At 39.1% G+C, this 17,308-nt stretch overlaps 1 protein-coding gene across 5 annotated transcripts; it reads right to left on the bottom strand.

Moving 5' to 3' along the window:
• Positions 1–274: 274 nt before the first annotated feature.
• Positions 275–16,935, bottom strand: Eip78C (Ecdysone-induced protein 78C). Of its 5 annotated transcripts, none has more exons than XM_066291708.1 (11): positions 11,908–12,048; positions 10,430–10,577; positions 9,708–9,897; positions 3,475–3,602; positions 3,281–3,422; positions 2,976–3,220; positions 2,760–2,926; positions 2,472–2,709; positions 2,224–2,403; positions 1,707–1,936; positions 275–1,642 (listed from the first exon to the last, which is right to left on the bottom strand). In XM_066291708.1, exons 2-10 carry the CDS (start codon positions 10,574–10,576, stop codon positions 1,745–1,747), a joined length of 1,629 nt encoding a protein of 542 aa, XP_066147805.1. In that variant the 5' UTR covers position 10,577; positions 11,908–12,048; the 3' UTR covers positions 275–1,642; positions 1,707–1,744. The 5 variants fall into 5 exon arrangements, with proteins under 5 accessions (XP_066147805.1, XP_066147806.1, XP_066147807.1 ...); XM_066291709.1 differs by having other exon boundaries at positions 2,976–3,205; positions 11,908–12,047; XM_066291710.1 differs by lacking the exons at positions 9,708–9,897; positions 10,430–10,577; positions 11,908–12,048 and adding exons at positions 16,043–16,110; positions 16,708–16,935.
• Between the last annotated feature and the right edge of the window lie 373 nt (positions 16,936–17,308).

Raw genomic sequence — 17,308 nt, 5'->3', positions numbered from 1 at the left:
ATCGAATGGCTTTATTAGCTTTCTCTTTCTGTTGTATGCAAGTTTCTAATGCACTTCGATTTTTGGGTTCCGCATTCTTCTGCTAGGTAGCAGCAGGAGAGGAGAAATCCATTGTCAAAGTCCTATTGAACAGAGAGAGATAGTTACATTAGAACAGATTACTGCAACGCTAATGTAACGAGGTTTGCAGATGGCGCCATAGATGTGTGTATTGAACGTGGGTAATGTATTAAATGAAATACTTGATAATTTGGTGGATGCAAGGAAACATCTGTTTTAAACAAAGTACATATATTATGTTGAAACTTTTTATAGCAAATAGTAAATAATTAATATGTATAAATAGTGATTTGCTATTAATTTACATTAAATTTAAACTTAAAACACGTCGTTATTAAGTAAAAAAGTCATAGCCTCAGGATAAAAGTGTATCATCAATGCGGCGCAGAGAACGTAATAATTTGTACAATATATAAAAATAATACTTTTTTAGCAGTAAGCACTAATAAAATCTTAATTCTATAATGCAAGTCTATAACGAATTTTACACGCCTAATGACATACATAACTAAAAGATGTTCCATTTAATAAAATAGAAAATCAGTAAGTTTAAGGGAAAAAATGACAAATAAAATTCCCAGTGTGACATATTACAGGATATTGGGTATTTACACACCCTATGTAATGCCATCCTTACGCATAAGAGTAGGTATTTTTCGCCGTTTATCCATGTACACATCCAATTTCATTCTGCAGGCACAAACTGCCTGTCTAGCAATTTTTTCAAAGATTGATATGATTGCAATGATTGTAACAACTGATTTCTGCCCTTATCAAAGTCTTCAGAAGGCTATAAATTATGATTACACTTTGAGAAGAAAGTTGTTTTCAGGGAAATACTGTATGGTGAAATTAACATTTTTCTCGGCGTGGCAACTACCTTAAAATCGATATTACTTGTTGCTAGTAACACATTTAGTAGTAATTATTTATTGTTAGTAGGAAATTGTTTAATAACATTTATATTTGCTACTAGTGATATAGTAGGTAAATCGTATGTAGGAATGTAGGTACAATTGTAGATTCTCTACTTAATAATATCAGTACTTAGATTACAAGTTAAACTACTTCATATATAGGGTACTGTTCTATAATTTGCACAATTTCAAAAACTTGCCGCATACAAACATCTATAACAAATTATCCTCAAATTGAGCATCCGTCGAAAGTTTAAATACTGAACTCCTAAAACAGAGTTAAGAGATGAACCTTTCAGATCCATCGAAGGATTTAATTAAAAATCAGCAACGCGACATTACATATTTAAATTCAAATGAGTACCTATGTACTGAAAATCACCGTTTTGAGCACTGGCGATTATTAGTTGGCCTATAAGCGGTCTTAAGTAGACAATGATATGTTTTTAATCGTATCAAGCTAAAACACTAACGTCCAGTAACAAAACTAAATAATCTCAGGACCCTGTCATTCATAAAGCATTCTCTAGAGAAAGATGTATACTTAACTACCATAGTATGTTCACTCACATCAGGTTACGTAGTAATTTCGTATTGGAGTTCGATTAGTTCACAAAATGCAGATTTTCACCATCTGAATATTTGTTATTGTGTACTTTGAACACCTAAAATGCAGCTCTGCATGAATCCCTGAGACATACAGGGCGTATTTGTTGGAAAATTACATACCTTAAGATTTGTCGACGCTATTTTTTACATTCTTGTCATCACTGTAAGTCGTCTTCAGACTTGGGAACATCAAATATTTCGGCAAACAATGGAGGTAATACCAATTTTTGCCAGTTCTCCCGAAACCAGTCCAAGTGATTGTTGTGCTTTAAACCTAAATTCCTTAGTTCGGGCAACTTAATTAGGAGGTTATTGAAAACTTGAAGTTCGTTAGTGTGATTTCGATTGATCTGAAAACAACCAAATCTTGAATATCCACGTACGTTGTAGTTAATAAGAATAAACATTTGGCACGTGCCGGAATTGGAGCACGCCCATAACTCACTTCTAACGCAAGAAGCAAGGGCTCAGGCGCCCTGTCGTAAATTACAATTTTATGCACTCCTTCAGTTCAATTTCTAACTGAATATTTCACAGAAAGTTTACCAAATCATTCTTTTGCAAATTCAAGGATTTGTCAATTTTAAGGTTACTCAAATCTCCGCAAATCATATTTAGGAACATCACATTGCGTTACCTGCACTTTAAGTGCCTCTATCAGTTTGTCCTTATGGTGCTCTATGGATTTAATATCGGTTACTCCAGGTCTATCAGCAGTTAGAAGAACTATTGCCGAGAATAATCCCACCTCAGTATCGTTTAAAGCTAATGCGTTGAATGTGTTGGCAAAATGAACAAGGGATGACACGAATTCGGCCTGAAATCAGAAAGTTTTATAGCAGAAACCGAATAATCTGCTAGAGAATTGCAGGTGCTCAAGCTTACATCATACATTGTTTCCAGTTGTTGCCTGGTGACCGTGGTGCCGTCATCGAATATCATACTTTGAGCATTTGTAAACCTAGCGATATGTGTTAGCCACACTTCGAAAAAGCCTAATTTAATGAGTATTAATTGGTCATCCTGCCCTAAACTACTGAAACCGGGTATTCGTTTGGCGAACTCCACTACTCGTTGAACACTGGGCGTCATACAAGCCGCAAACTGTTGCCACAACCAGCCTCTAAACAATAAAATACTTGGAGAAGTTATTATGTTTTAAAGTGTACGCACCTATCATTCTCTAAAGACTCAGCAGTGGATGAGGCCACTGCATCGTCATCTCCATCATCCGTCTCATCCTCCTCGTCTTCGAGCTTATAATTGTGCAGTGGCACCAAGGGTCTCCTCTGAAGATTCTTCATCCTCTCTTCAATATAATTACAATTCGCCAAATGTGCCTAAAATGTTTCTGCATTTTTTTACCTTCTGATTAGATCTGAAATTTACCTGAGATACGCCCAAGATGATGTAATCGTACACTCCTAGTTGCTTATTATCGTTATCCACGATGACGCTCGTTGTATTGGTCACTGCTGAGGTCGGTGACATAGCTTCAGTGGTGTTGGGACAGGGGCTGACTACAGAAATAACGTCCGGAGCAGTCGTAGACACCCTGGAAGGATTGTCCTCGACGCTACGCTCTCTGGAGCGTTTCGGTACGCGACCGTATCTCACAGCTGGAAACGCACAAACTTTAATGTATTAATTATTGCAAATAAGTGGTATTTGGCGAGTCTACTTTTTTTACTTACAATCTCTAGACATGCCAACGGCTAAACATTTTTTGAATCTGCAATACTGACATCGGTTCCGGTTCAGTCTTATAACCAGGCATTTGCCGTCTCTTAGGCACCTGTATTCTATTTGCTTTTGGATACTTCTTCTAAAAAAACCCTGAAGAACGTCTGTCAAAATCTAACATGCAACGAGATCGCGCGCCACTCACCTTACAGCCTTCACAAGAGGTTACGCCATAGTGATACCCTGATGCTTTATCACCGCAAACTTTACAGGGCACAAACGTTTTCGTGGTCGTTGAGCTGTTTGAGTCGGCAGCTACGTAGTTGCTCTGTTCTGAAACAAATTAGGATATTTTTTTGTGAAACTCCACCCCTTCATCGGTGTGATTAATGAAACCTCAAATTTAATAGAATTCGAAACAATGCACTTGTCACACGAAATCATATCGATTTTGCCGAAGATTGTCCCAATGTTATCGATGTTTTACACATCGAAGGGAGCTTATCGTTATTCTCTTAATGCGTTCTTTAGTAATATTTGATTAACCTAGTTCGCCTCCCTTCGTGACACGCTCAGGCTGGAATGTATGTGTCGGAATCCACCTTTATTATAATTCTTGATTAAAGGAAAGATTACTTTTATCCTTGTATGTAGGCGCAGCATAATGGGTAATCATTTATTTTAGTTTTTAGAGAAAGGAAGCTTTTAGCTGGCGTCCCAATTTCACCCAAAAAGCTCGTTGTTCTCAGGTGAAATGAGACACGCAGCTATAAACAAATTGCGGTAGACACTGTAAAATTATAACTCTGCATTAATTTCCATCGAAGGATCAATAGAGCTGTGCTGGAAGTTGGAGCGATTCAAGTCCAAGGCCGATAAAGCGTGAAACAACGTTAGTAACAACGGACTAATAATGCACTGCAGGCCGCCGGCGAGAATTAAAAATTGCCTCAGGCTTCCAGGAAAATGGTAATAAATGTATGTAATAGGGCTCCGAATATGTGTTATTGCTGCTGAGGGATAGTTCAATAAATATCGCACAAACAATGTTGCTGCAGTGCTTTTTCTCCGTGTAGAACAGTTATCTGCCTCCTCATTCGTAAAAACAGGCTTGTCCTCTCGGTATAGAATTGACACTCCAATTGACCAATCATAGATTAGGAGTATCCAAACCGACCAATCACGGCCTGTTTTTTTATCACGGCGGCCATTTCGAACCGCGTGTTGAAATACGTCACGTAGTATTTTAGCCGTTCACTCGTAGTTATTACTTTTGAACAATAACAGAAACAAACAATTCTAAGAGTGATTCAATTAATCGATCACAGGTATTCAGCAATAACGATAAATTGTGCATTAATTAGTCATCGTTCCCGGTAGATCCCCAGTAGATGGAACCATTTTTAATTATTTTGCCGCTTTTTTACATAATTTTTATGTGTTTCATCGATTAAATCGTCTTTAATTTGACATCGCGTTCATTCAATGATCAGCAAGTTGAATTCCATGATTTTAAAACCTGCTTCCGGCGAAGAGAGTTTCCGAGGGATTTAAGGTCAAGTTCAGTAGCGTTATTAAATTTATCCATGAAATGTACTGAATGAATAAATTACGATGCTGAACTGGTTTAAAAGTTGAAAGGATAATGACCAGTGTGTCTTAAATAATAGCATAATAGAGAAACTCAAAAATCGATACCATACCGGAGATAATGCGTGCACCCTTCGGGCTGGCTGCCTTTAAATAGCTAGACTGAGTGTTTTAAATGCATGTCCTTGACCTTTGAACAAGTTCCCCTTCAATTCAGCCACCCTATATACTATAACATTCTATAAGTTTTTAGTATTACAGAGTTAGACTTAATAAGTAGATAACAACAAGTCAATAGACAGCCATGGCGGGATGAAGCGCCGTAGAACGAGGTTACTGCTACCGCCGCTATCAAATGGTCAAGTGTCGGGGACTCCCCCTTTTGGACGCGAGCGTTTCCCCCGAATTGAAAAGGAAGACAAGAGGAACGAATGGCCATTCCAGATATATAATGCGCTTTTTTTGGTGTGCCTGTCATCTCCGAAACGGTTACAGCTTCGGTTAAATTAGGCCAAAGTGGGCCCTTGTGGATCTGATTAGGGGAACCGCTGCAGAGTTGCCACATTGTCGGCGGTTTCCTATATATTTGGAAAAATATGAAAATGGCCCCAAACTGTAATCCCTCGTATTTCGTAAACTGTTTGTGGTAGAAAAGAATGTTAAATTAGAGAGTTTCACAACTTTTTACTCCCTACAAAACGACATGTCGAACGTCATCGCACAGTTTTTAGCAACCAAGTAATCGTTGTTAACGATTATTTTAAATACGGACCTGGAACTTTTACTTCGTATTTCGAAAGCTCTTTTCATTCCTGCTGGATACGTATAAAATTTGTTGACATTTATTAACGTTTCAACTTGAATAATTCATCAGACTATTTTTTATTTACTTTTTAAGCTACACTAGATACTCTACTTTCTTATTAACCTATAATTATCCTAAACATTCAAAGCGTCTCCCATTCTCCCTTAGACATAACCGTACATTATTTATAAGTTTTGCTGGATACTTTTAAGTGTTTTTTTCTAATCCATTTATTCGTCGTTACTGAACAGTATCGTTGAAACACGTCGTTTTTTTTATGGATTCAGCTCGAAAATAAATTACAATAGACGAAAAGAAGTCTAAAAACGACTTTATTTGCCAAATAAATTTCAAAACTTGTCAGAAAATCGTTTCCACAATGACCTAGTATGTAGTGTAATTTGAAAAGGTAAATAAAAACTAGCCTGATGATGAATTATTCTGATTGAAACGTTAACGAATGTAAACGAATTATACACGGGCCTCTCAGGAATCAAAAGCGCTCTCGAAATCTGAAATAATAATTCCAGGTCCGTATTTAAAATAATGAAGTTGACACCGGTTGGTTGGTTATTAATAGCTGTGCAGCGACGTTCGATATTTCATTTTATCATAGAGGGTGAAAAGTTGTGAAACTTCGCAATTTAAACTTCTTTTCTGTCATAAAGAGTTTACGAAATACGAGGCACTGAAGTTTCGGGCCATTTTCGTATTTTTCCAAATATCTGGGAAACTACTGAAAATGTGCCAAACGTGCAGCGGCTTCCTTAATCAGCTCCACACGGGGCCACTTTTGTTTCATTCACCTCTCACCGTTTCGGAGACAGGCACACCAAAGGAACATCCTGTAGAAAGGCCGAGGTACGGTCGAGTAGTAGTAAATTCGTCAGTTTGTCTTTCAATAATTAATTAATTAATTGATTAATCCACTTATTTGCTATGGAGAACGTTCGCAATGTTATTCCGACATACACCTATTTAAAAAAATGACCGCTTTGCACCGGCTTAAAGTTTTCATCGAACACACAATTTATTATCCCGCATATAATTGACCTTAAACTTGAAACAGTTTCCTTCAAATCGGCCGCATACGTGGCTTATTATAGATAAACACCAATGCTACGTGAAACGTTTCATCAGCTGCACATACGTCCCCCCATCAGAGGGGAATTTCGAAATCGGGGATGCAACGATATGCACACAAGTGTTTCCATAATTGCACTTGTGATATGAGTGCAGGAATTTCAATAATTAATTACCCGTAAAACAATAATTAGCATTATTACAAGGTGTAAATGACCTACCACAATATTGTGCCTGTAACAGAAGTAACTGCGTGTCGTTGATTGCGATGCGAACAATGCCGAACCGTTATGGTTGCGCAAGCCGCGGCAGGTAAATCGGGCAGATTATTAAGTATCGAATACTACTGTTCCTGATAAAAAAAAAAATAATAATAATTTCAATTATATGAACCTAATTTACCAGAAATTGCTTCAATCGCGCTAGCGAAACTTTCTCATTTCTCTGCAAAATCAACAAAGAAACATGGTGTTACGTAATGAGTTGAAAGCCACCGAATTTGGATAGATACTATCTGCGAGTGTTAGGCAATGGCTGTAAATTCAAGACAAATATGTAGATCGATTTGGTTGTAAGGAGCAATTGTATGTAACTTTCGATTCTGTTTCCCATGCGTTTAATGCAATTAACCTAGTGACAGAGCGCTTGAATTTGCTTGACCTATGTAAAAGCTTTCTAATAGGATGGCCATTTGGTACCATTAAAGGTACTAAGAAGTGCCTTTTCTCAGTGTGCACTGTTTGTTTGCCAACTGCGAAAGTGGGTGGTTTGTCTCTGTCAGCGAAGAATTACAACTTTTTATTCGGGTCGATCCACGAGAGACAATTAGCCCTTTGCCATATTGATCGAAATGCCAGGATATTTCGCACAATAACTGAGCGAAAAAATATGTCTCAATTTCAACGGATTGAATTATTTTAAATTTACGAGGGTAACATCGATTCATCTTTGACAGAACACTTGAGGCTTTATCATTGGGTCAGGACATCTGAACTTTGATTCCAAACGATAAGGTCACCGATTCAAATCTCAATTCGTCAGAGTTCTCAAAAGTTTCTTTAATGACTCGTACCGTACCTTCGTGTTTATCGATTTTCTGTTGACAACTTGGAAAATTTTAGAATTTTTCATTTCTAACGTAGTTCATTCAACTTCGTTTCCACGCGGTTCTCTGAGCACTTTGCACCTCGACTGCTGCTACTCTTAAAATGAAAAATTCTAAACCAACTTTTTTTCAGTTACCTTTCGTTGCCCTTGTGGAAAATATTTTCAATACGTCCCCAAAATCTGCCAGAATTGCACAGCTCATCCTTCATCAAATTTCTCGAAATTGGCACTGTATGACCCCCCCTCCTCCCCAGCACGTTTTACAAGTTTAACTAAAATTTAAGTGCCATTCTGCGTAAAGCTTCACTATTCCTCAGATTTGTTTCCACAGAACCGATAAAACGGTCGTTAACAGAGCAACTTTCCCACAAAGCCGCAAGTCCGTTATGTACGTATAAAGACACGCTTGAACTATACTGCATAATATCAATATTTCGATGCAATATATTTATTACTCTTCGGTATTAACTGAGGAAAGGATAATTTGGCTTTCGCTGTAGTACACCTACGGGGTATGGCTATTGTTCTATTAGGAAGTTATACAACGTTCAATCTTGTTTAATGTTGAGTAGCGTAAAAAGTAACAGCTGAAAGGAACATATTTTCCATTAGGAATGTTGTTTCAATTACCTCGAGAAGTACCAACCATCACGGTGCGTTAGTGTCTTGTTTAGGTTATTCGATTACGATAATTGGCGTAACGAATTTACTAACGAGATCATTAAATTATTAAAGAATTAGCCATTGCGTTTTAAATACGGTACACTTTGTACGTATAGAAAAATTATTCCTAAATGTGTGCTTTTTCTCACTAAACATCAATTAATTGTCGCGAAAATGGATGAGTTATCAGCGTACACACTCGAGTGCTGCTTAATTCAAATCCACCAATCACGTTTCGAGGACGTTAAAATGGACCAATAACAGGCACTTACCTTTCCACAAGTCGCCATTTTGATTTAATTGTCAAAATGTTACCGGCAATAGTTATGAGAATAAATGCGTAGGGGTTGTTTAATGCATCTGGAGATGAATAAAAATTAATCATTTTAGCAATAATAATTCAATAAATTTATTTTAGTGATTGATTATTTATACCACGTTTTTAACACATTTTTCGGCATAACGGTAGTTATTGTTCTTTAGCAAGAGAGCTGGTAAGTCATTCGTGGAGTATTGATTACGTTTTTTAACCCCAATAGCAAGGACCAGAGTTCCAAACTCGATTCTCCCAAAAGTTCTTTTTTATTTTTTTTTACCTTCATAACGATCTTTTAACCAAATTTAAGCGTTTTTAATGGTTTCACCGACAGACTATCGAGGAACGGTGCAATTTTCAAAGTCGATCATTCTATCCTCCAAGGGCCAATGTGATATACAATTCCATTATATACACGTACATACGTAGATACACAACCATAAAATTTTATTCTACCATTCCGTACATACACCGTAGGTCCCATGAGTCTCTTTTTGAATAATAGGCGGTTCATCGACCGTGTCGGAATCAAAAAGAAATGATCAAAACCAGTTTCTTTTTTGAAGTTGTTTTAAGTTCTTATGTAAGTGGCGTGGTTTATAATACATGCATGAATCGATAATTGTGAATAACTTGAATCTTTTTATATGGGTTCCGGCGAGAAAGATAATCAACTCAACAACTCTTGGAAGTCTTTAACGGTAAGTTCCGGCGATAGGGGCAGTGTTCAGTGCTAATGATCCCTAATGCAAACACAATTAAAGAAATAATGATACTCATCCTCGGTTAGGAAAAAGTTTTATTCACGTTTGGATAATGTTCATATGTAAATCCACCACCAATTATTGCCATCACCATCCCTCCAAGGGCTCACCTTGTTTCACGTTTATGCTGCTCGAATTGCTCCCTTGCGGGGACAAAAGTAAGGTGCCGACGTCTGCAAGATCAGAGGTACTGGACTGCAAAGGTTGTATGTGCAAAGGGGTGAGTTGTAACTGCGGGGGAGGGGGTGAAGAATCGCCCGTTGAAGGCGATTCCACTGATCCTGGGTCACTAAATCCGCCCTATGGTGAATTTAGTTAAAAAATATAATCGCAAAAAATCCAAAGGTCAAATTTAAATAAATATACCAGAAACGTTTGGCAACAATGAGGAACTTGTCATGTCATCGCTGGTGATCTTTTCTGATATGACGTGACAGAAGTGGGCTTGGGCAACGTTGCCGATTCGCACGTCATCTAATAAGAGTAATTGTTAGAATTTGAAAGAATAACTGTTTTGCGCTGTACGATATCTAAAATATTATATTATGCCCGATCCTATGCTAATTACATATTTACGTGCTGGTTAGCGTATTCTGTACCTATATTTTAATGTTGCCGTCTGGTTAAAATGTTAAAAATCTAACAATAGTAATTGCAAATTCGTAAGGTCAATACTTTGAAAATTCACCGTCTAGCCGTTTACCGTCTGGATATTACAATTTTTTAGGATTACTCAGTAGAGGTGGAAATTCGCTCTTTGACCTTTGGTGCTCTAATTTCCTCATTTTTTTTCCACTCGACGAATTTCCCCACTTATTATCTGGTTACGTACCTGTGTATTATTATCCTCGTTTGTGTCAAAAAACTGCAACTTAAAATCCGAACCAGCTTCGAAAATCACTTCCGGGGTAATCTTGTCGGGAGTGGGGGCTCCGCCTAGCGATCCGCTCAGCGATTGGTCGATTTGAAAAATGTCCATGCTGAAGAGACCGTTAAGAAAGCGCTGTTATGATGGGCGCATTGGAAACTGTCACTCATACCAACTTTGTGAGAATTGAAAATTCGCGAAGTTTGTTTACCCACAATACACATTTTTACAACGTTCATGAGTTTTACCTTCTCCCTGCCGTTATAAATTGTACAGAATTGGAGGAAATATAAAAAAAACTCCATCGCAGTCGTAAATAATTTTTCGTTACAAATGTGGGGTATTTCAGTTATTAATAATAACTGAAAATTAATAAGTGTTGAGTCATACAGGGTTGCCGGTTGTATCTCGGAAACTTTGAATGTCAGAAATTCTAAATAAAAGTCTTATTAAGAAAACCTCTCTAACAATAATTTCCCTGGACTGACCACGAAAAACACTTCAAAAATGTTTCCGTCTTTACAATGTTACCAGTTCTACCGTAAACTATTGACATCATAGGATTTTTAAGTGGCAACCTTTGAACAGAAAACCATTTTCGATCAGCAATATTTCTTATGTGAAGTTTTTAAAAAGTGAATACTTGGCGTTTTACAGCTTTCTAATACGTGAAAACGTAAATTTTTCATTTACCTGAAAGGGACTAATCTTAGAGGTGAATTTAACATGACTCAACTTCCTCGGGAAAAAGATTGTAACCAAAAAATGCCTCAGGTACTGGGCCTGTCCTTCAAAAATCCTATGATGTCACTGCTTTTGTATAGAAGTGGCAACGCTGCAATCACGGCAATATTTTTAAAGTGTGTTCCATGACTGCATTTGTAAATAAAATTTCTGTCTCGAACTTCCCCCATTTACAGTTTTCGAGACACAGCTAAACTGTTTTACACCCTAAGTGAGGTACATAAGGTTTGTACAAGCAGCATGGACCTCCTTCAGCAGAGTCAACAGCTGCGCAACTGGTGGGACTTCAAATCAACGACATTTTTCGGTCCAAACTTCAATCAATTGTGCAACAGTTCCGTGTGCTGAATGTGGCCACTGTGCTCGATTTTCGTCGAACGAAAATTGACAGTGGCGGAAAACCCGTTGTCACCTTCGTTATGCATTATTCGTAAATACGGGGTGTTTTTGGTTTTTGGAAAATCTGCATTTTCGACTTTGAGACACCTGTACTTATTCAATAAGCCTGTAGGGTTCAATGGCGTAGTATATTTTCATCTGCAACATATGGTGTGACCGCACGCAGCGTGGCACTGACCAGACTTCTATTTGTCGCTGCTGCTGATGTCAATCATAATGACAAATTTATGTCGATTTAAGTAAAAAAGTGCATTGGGACAAACTGAATGAAAGGGGAGCGAAAGGGGAATGGAAGATACCTTAACTCCGTAAACCCTTCTTTCTCAGTCTATCCGCAGGGCACCGCATCCCCATGCCGCCGAATTCGAAACCAATCGAAACGCGCTCCTCCTCGAACCACCCACACCACCTACACCCCCACGTACCCTAGCGCGGCGCGTTTCTTCTTTCTCTTGTCGACGACACGACGCATGACGTCGTCAATCAAGGTCGGAGGCGTCGGTGCGTACCACGACGTTGTCCAAGAACTACGCTCGGCCACATGGCTGTACCCGCATGATGCTGTTGACTCTACGGCGACGACGTCGTTGTGTAATATCCCGGACTACTGCCGGACGGTGTCGATTCTCTCAGGTGTGCCGAAGAGAGGGAGAGGAGAGGAAGACGGTTCAAAGACCTCAATGGTGGAGTTGTATTCAAGTCGGAAGATAACGCAAGAAATGATGACTTGAAGATGAACGCCGGAGATGGTCTTCGAGTATAAACTGATGATGTCGTAACGCTGTAGGAAACGGAGTGTCTGTTTTGATTTAGAAGGGTCACGACACCGAAGTTCCCTCATAAATAATATACCATGGAGGATTGTAATAAAATAAATCTCGAGGAAAGTTCCGACTGCGCAAAACTGCTTTATTCTCGCCTCGCTATTAGGCATATTGATTTATGATACAAAGTTTAACTTTATTAATAATGAATGTGCAGGGGCGGACCCAATTGTACCCGCAAATGTACCTTTGAGGACTCAGTGAGGTGTGCATAGTAGGTCAAAATTAAGTATGTTTATGCGTTGATGTATAGGAAAATTGATTTTCTCACAGGTCGACATCTGATAGGGCCTAAAAGCCTCGAGGGCATTATAAAGAGAGACCCGCAGGGATATGCGAGGAGTCCCACCTTCGCTTCCGCAAACAGATGTCACCCCTTCGAGAGCTAGATATAGTAGGCCTCCATTATGTTGTTAATGTGTACGAAAAATCACTGAAGTTCGGAAACACGTGGCAGACTTTAGCTCCGCCCCCAACCAGCGCAACTCTCCTAAAGAAGTTGTCCAAGTACGTCACTTTTGAGCAAAATTGGATCCCTTCACTGATTGATTGATTCAGATTGGGGATCGGTGTCTCAAGGCTCTGCCATGAAGGATGTAATTGGCCTTCATGACAAAAACGGGATTTTGGGACTTAAAGGAAGCGTGCAAAAACTCTCTGTGAGCGTCATTGAAAGGGTGCTCCTGTTAATTCCCATATTACGCGAAAAGCAAAAGAGATTGGTATAAAAGTTTCCGTGCACAAATTGAGCCTAATAAATAGATAATTCAATAAATCGCATAATATACAGCGCGTTCTACACGAAAAGGTAGAGTTTTAGCGTCCCGTGCATGCGGAAAACAGTTTTCCGAAATGTTGAGCAACCACTACCTGGAAATTCAAACTATCAAAAAACCGATAAAGACAGCTGTGGCAATGCTGTGCTGAGTCTACGTTGAATTCCATGGTTCAAGTTCAATTCCAGATGAAGCACTCTAATGTGAACGAACCTTTAGTAGTTTCAATATAGAGGATCAGGAAAACCGGTTATATACCTTTATACATAATATAAAAGCTGGACCACGCATAATATCCTACACACGGTGGCACGTGCAAAAAGTCGCAGCAGAGAATGGAAGGTATCCCGTTCCTATATTGTTGAGAATAAAAGCCCCTTTCTTGCACGAATCTATCAGTGTATTGAGGAAGCAACCCGAATTCCTTTTGAAACGAAGAATGAGAGAATGGTGCGTTAATAATATATGAAACCTTATATGCGGAATATTTCAGGAGCTTTTCTCAGAAACTAACTCGAGTAAAGACAATAGTGCTTGAATACTAATGGAACTCTTCCTCATCATTATTCGACATTACTGTGTCTTAAACATCACTACTGTATATTAATCTTTATTTGAATGTTGTCATCCCGAACTGCCTTCACAAGAAACAACGCACGTTTTTTTTATTTTAAACATTTTAATTGTGCAGAAGTGGAGAAAGACGTGGCAGTATATCAACTGATTACACGAAAATTGGTTGTACGCTTTATGGCCTTCAATAAAGGTTGGCGCTTCCTAGTGATGCGACTTGCTGATACCACTTCTTGTAGCAGCGCCGATCTCCATCGGGAGGTGAACGCCCGTTGCGGTTATTCCTCTCTTCTTGTCAAAGAACGCCCGGGGCTAAATAGCTCTGGGGAACGGCTAGTTGGCCAAGATAGATCACCATGTCCGATGGGGTTTTGCCCAAATCGAAGCCACGTCCAACATCCACTAAGAATGAATCAAAACGGACCTGTCCAATGCGTCGATGACAATTCGATCGAACAACCACCGCCCTATGTATATGGAGCAATAATTTTGATACGCCAAGACACTCTAAATCGAATACCTATACCAGCATCATCATCAGTAAAAGATGGATTAAAAGGCCAATGGCACCTCACTCATGATGTAATTATTTTTTTGCCGGGAACGGGCTCTTATAAGGAGAAGGAGTGGTTCTCAGATGGTATCGAGAAAACGACGGACCACAGGCGTAACAAACGGCAAATATTCACGTGATCACTCATAATTAAACCTAATAATTGATGGGTTCTTGATGTGGTTAATATGTACGGGAAGTGGAATGTACGTTCATCCTAGGCTCACCTAGGCGCGTATAGAGTCACAATAAAGTGTCGAGCAGATGGCTCATTTGGTTTCGAGATAATCGAGATTTAGCTTGATTTAAGATCACCTTGGGACCTACCTATTATTGCGGTTTTGAAAGTGCCTCCCAATAAAGGCACCTGAAAACGCATTTTCACGGTTCCCAGGCTGTAAATTGAGGTTAATGAAAGTTCCAAAAAAGGCCCGAAAATGGCACCTCAGAAATTTCAAACATTTCGCTAAGGTTCGAGCGTTTGGCTCTCGGAAGTAAAACGCTTAATCCAATGATGGGAATCTAATAATGGTCGCATCTTTAAAACTAACCGAATCGCTTATCTTCAGCTAAAACCCAAGCGACAATGTATGCGTAATGCACTGACAATGACGAGAACAGTTACGGTCAGCTATTCTGTAAACTTTTTTCCAATGTTTTGAATTTTAAACGTTTAAAAATCAACTTCATCTTGATCCGAAATTTGATAATGTACAAGCGCCAAATTTTCGGCCGATTTGAGTTTAGAACGCTGCGTAGAAGTCGATAGTGACTCAAAACTCCCCATTTAAAATATCAAACAAATTATGATTTTTTGCAATGAATTATCCCAACTAATTTCCTAAGCTACTTACTGCTTTCAGTGTCATTTGGTTCTGCTCCCACGATGGAAAAACGTCTCAGTCTACCGAGAAATCCATTGAGGCCTCAGAACACACTTGACTGCACCACTTACACGCACTTTTTCGGAGAATTTGTTTGAAAATTCATGCAATTTTTCCGAAAAACTTTACTCAAAAACTACAAACTAATTTCGAGTGATAGTGACCGCATTTCAAAATTTGACATCGGGACTCAACTTGATCGTGAGGAAAACTGATGATAACCCAACGACTTTGAATACTCTAAACATGTGAAAATATCGAAAAACGCGGTGAGGTGTAAAAACGCAATTTGTTCCATTAATTTCACACATTTCTTAGTCGTTTCCCGCAATTTTCAGCGAAAAAAAATCTAATTCTAAACTCCGCGCGACGACTACATCACTCTAATTCAATATGGCGACTAAAACTTGTGATTTTTCCACATCAGCCAATCAGAAGCTTCCGTATTGACGTCGCTGGCAACTTGGTGAAAAACCGATATAAGTATTTTTCAAAAACTTTTCTTTTATGTGACCTGGGAAAATTCATAAAATCGGTGAATTAAAGCGAAAAAGAGCGCTTCAAAAATCGAAATCTGCCATAGATCTCTATTTTTCTCCTATTTGAAACCTTTAATGCAGAACATCTCAGGAACAAATGGAGCAATTTTGTTACAAGATAGCTCGAACTAATCATCTCCACGAAGTCTGTTGTAAGCCTGCGCAAAAGTGATTGTTGTAGCTCTTATTTTAATTCCTGCGATACAGAGTCATGAAAACTGATTTTTGCAAAAAGTGCATTTAATAGCATTGGCTTATGTATGTTAATGCTTTCTGTATTCTTACCTCTTATTGCTATAGGACTTGTAGCCTCCAACGGACTTTCCGGATTGGAACCAGGTTCCTGTTTGAGGCTGAAATCAATAGAGTTTTTTGTAATAAAATGCATTGCAAGAGAGCTCACTGAAAAACCATTAACAGTTAGTTTGAACCCAGACGAAAGTGTGCTTTTAAAACCCTTCGACGTGGAGCAACGTTCATCTCATCGAAAGTGCTTTAATATTTCAGACAATCGCTGAATACATAATCAGAAATCTATTTATGTCACCCCCAAAAGCCCTGAGCCCTCAATCTGTCAGCACAGTTTTCGCATTTGGAAGGCAGCCAAATGGAAATGGGCAGAATAGAAGTTTAAATTGTTATGCTTCTAGCGAGCATCAGTGTGTTGAACTGCATCTGCCATAGGAGATTTCGAAACATTGCCTCCTAATTTATTTAAATTATTTTCCTGTCGAAACCAACCAAAAAAATCCATTAAACATTTATATGGAGACAAAGTCTAATGCACCCCTTATTGCACTCGATAAAGGCCTGGACAAGAAGGTTACATTGTTGCCACGCAAACCATGTTACAATTCCCAAAACAATGGCGCAGAGCGCTTTTCCGGTAAACTGTAAACCTCCCCTAGCAACATTTCCACTAATCCGGCAACTCCGCACCGGGAACTTACCTGGCGAAGGTCGAATCTGCATTTCCCTTCGGCCGGGTTTCGGCCTTCGGAGACGGTGTGGCTTCCGTGTGATCTCCTGGAGTTGTCGAGCTGGCTACTGCCTCCATAACGACGGAGCGCGGCCTCCAGGGGGGCCATAGTGCCCCCTACCTACAACGCGAAGTACGGGACAGCGACGGCATTGTTTGGATCACCAACCGGACGACAAGCAGAACGATAGGGTCGCGGACAAACTGGGAAACGAGGTGTCTGTGTCCCGGCTGGAAACGAACGAATTGGGGGGTGCGCAGGTCTCCGGAATTCAGAACGGGGTTTGTGGGGAATGAGGATGCGAGTTTGTTGTATTTTATGGGTATGGATTTGATTAGCGCGATGGGGATATATTACTCGTGGTCAGTTATGTTTTATTGGGTTGTTTAATGTGGTTTTTGCGTTTGCGTCGACTTGTTTTGCTAAAATATTGACTACAGTTGTCGATAATGGCTGATTGAATCGAATGAAATACGGCAAAGCGGTTTTATTACACAAATTAAAGTAATGTTTTCAGTTATTAACACAAACCAGCACAAAATGGCCGCCAGTTTAACGCTGGACTGTCGAC

The sequence above is a fragment of the Euwallacea fornicatus genome, chromosome 17 (genome assembly GCF_040115645.1).
Source record: "Euwallacea fornicatus isolate EFF26 chromosome 17, ASM4011564v1, whole genome shotgun sequence".
Lineage (NCBI taxonomy): Eukaryota > Metazoa > Arthropoda > Insecta > Coleoptera > Curculionidae > Euwallacea > Euwallacea fornicatus.
This window is presented reverse-complemented; position numbering and strand designations above follow the sequence as displayed.

Bases quoted from the DNA above. Each gene is read 5' to 3' on its own strand.
- Eip78C (XM_066291708.1), bottom strand. From the start codon at position 10,576: ATGGACATTTTTCAAATCGACCAATCGCTGAGCGGATCGCTAGGCGGA. The intron at 3,603-9,707 runs GTGAGCCCTTGG...AATTTGTTTCAG, and splicing joins CAGCATAAACGTGAAACAAG to AACAGAGCAACTACGTAGCT. The intron at 3,423-3,474 runs GTGAGTGGCGCG...GACGTTCTTCAG, and splicing joins CCTCTTGTGAAGGCTGTAAG to GGTTTTTTTAGAAGAAGTAT.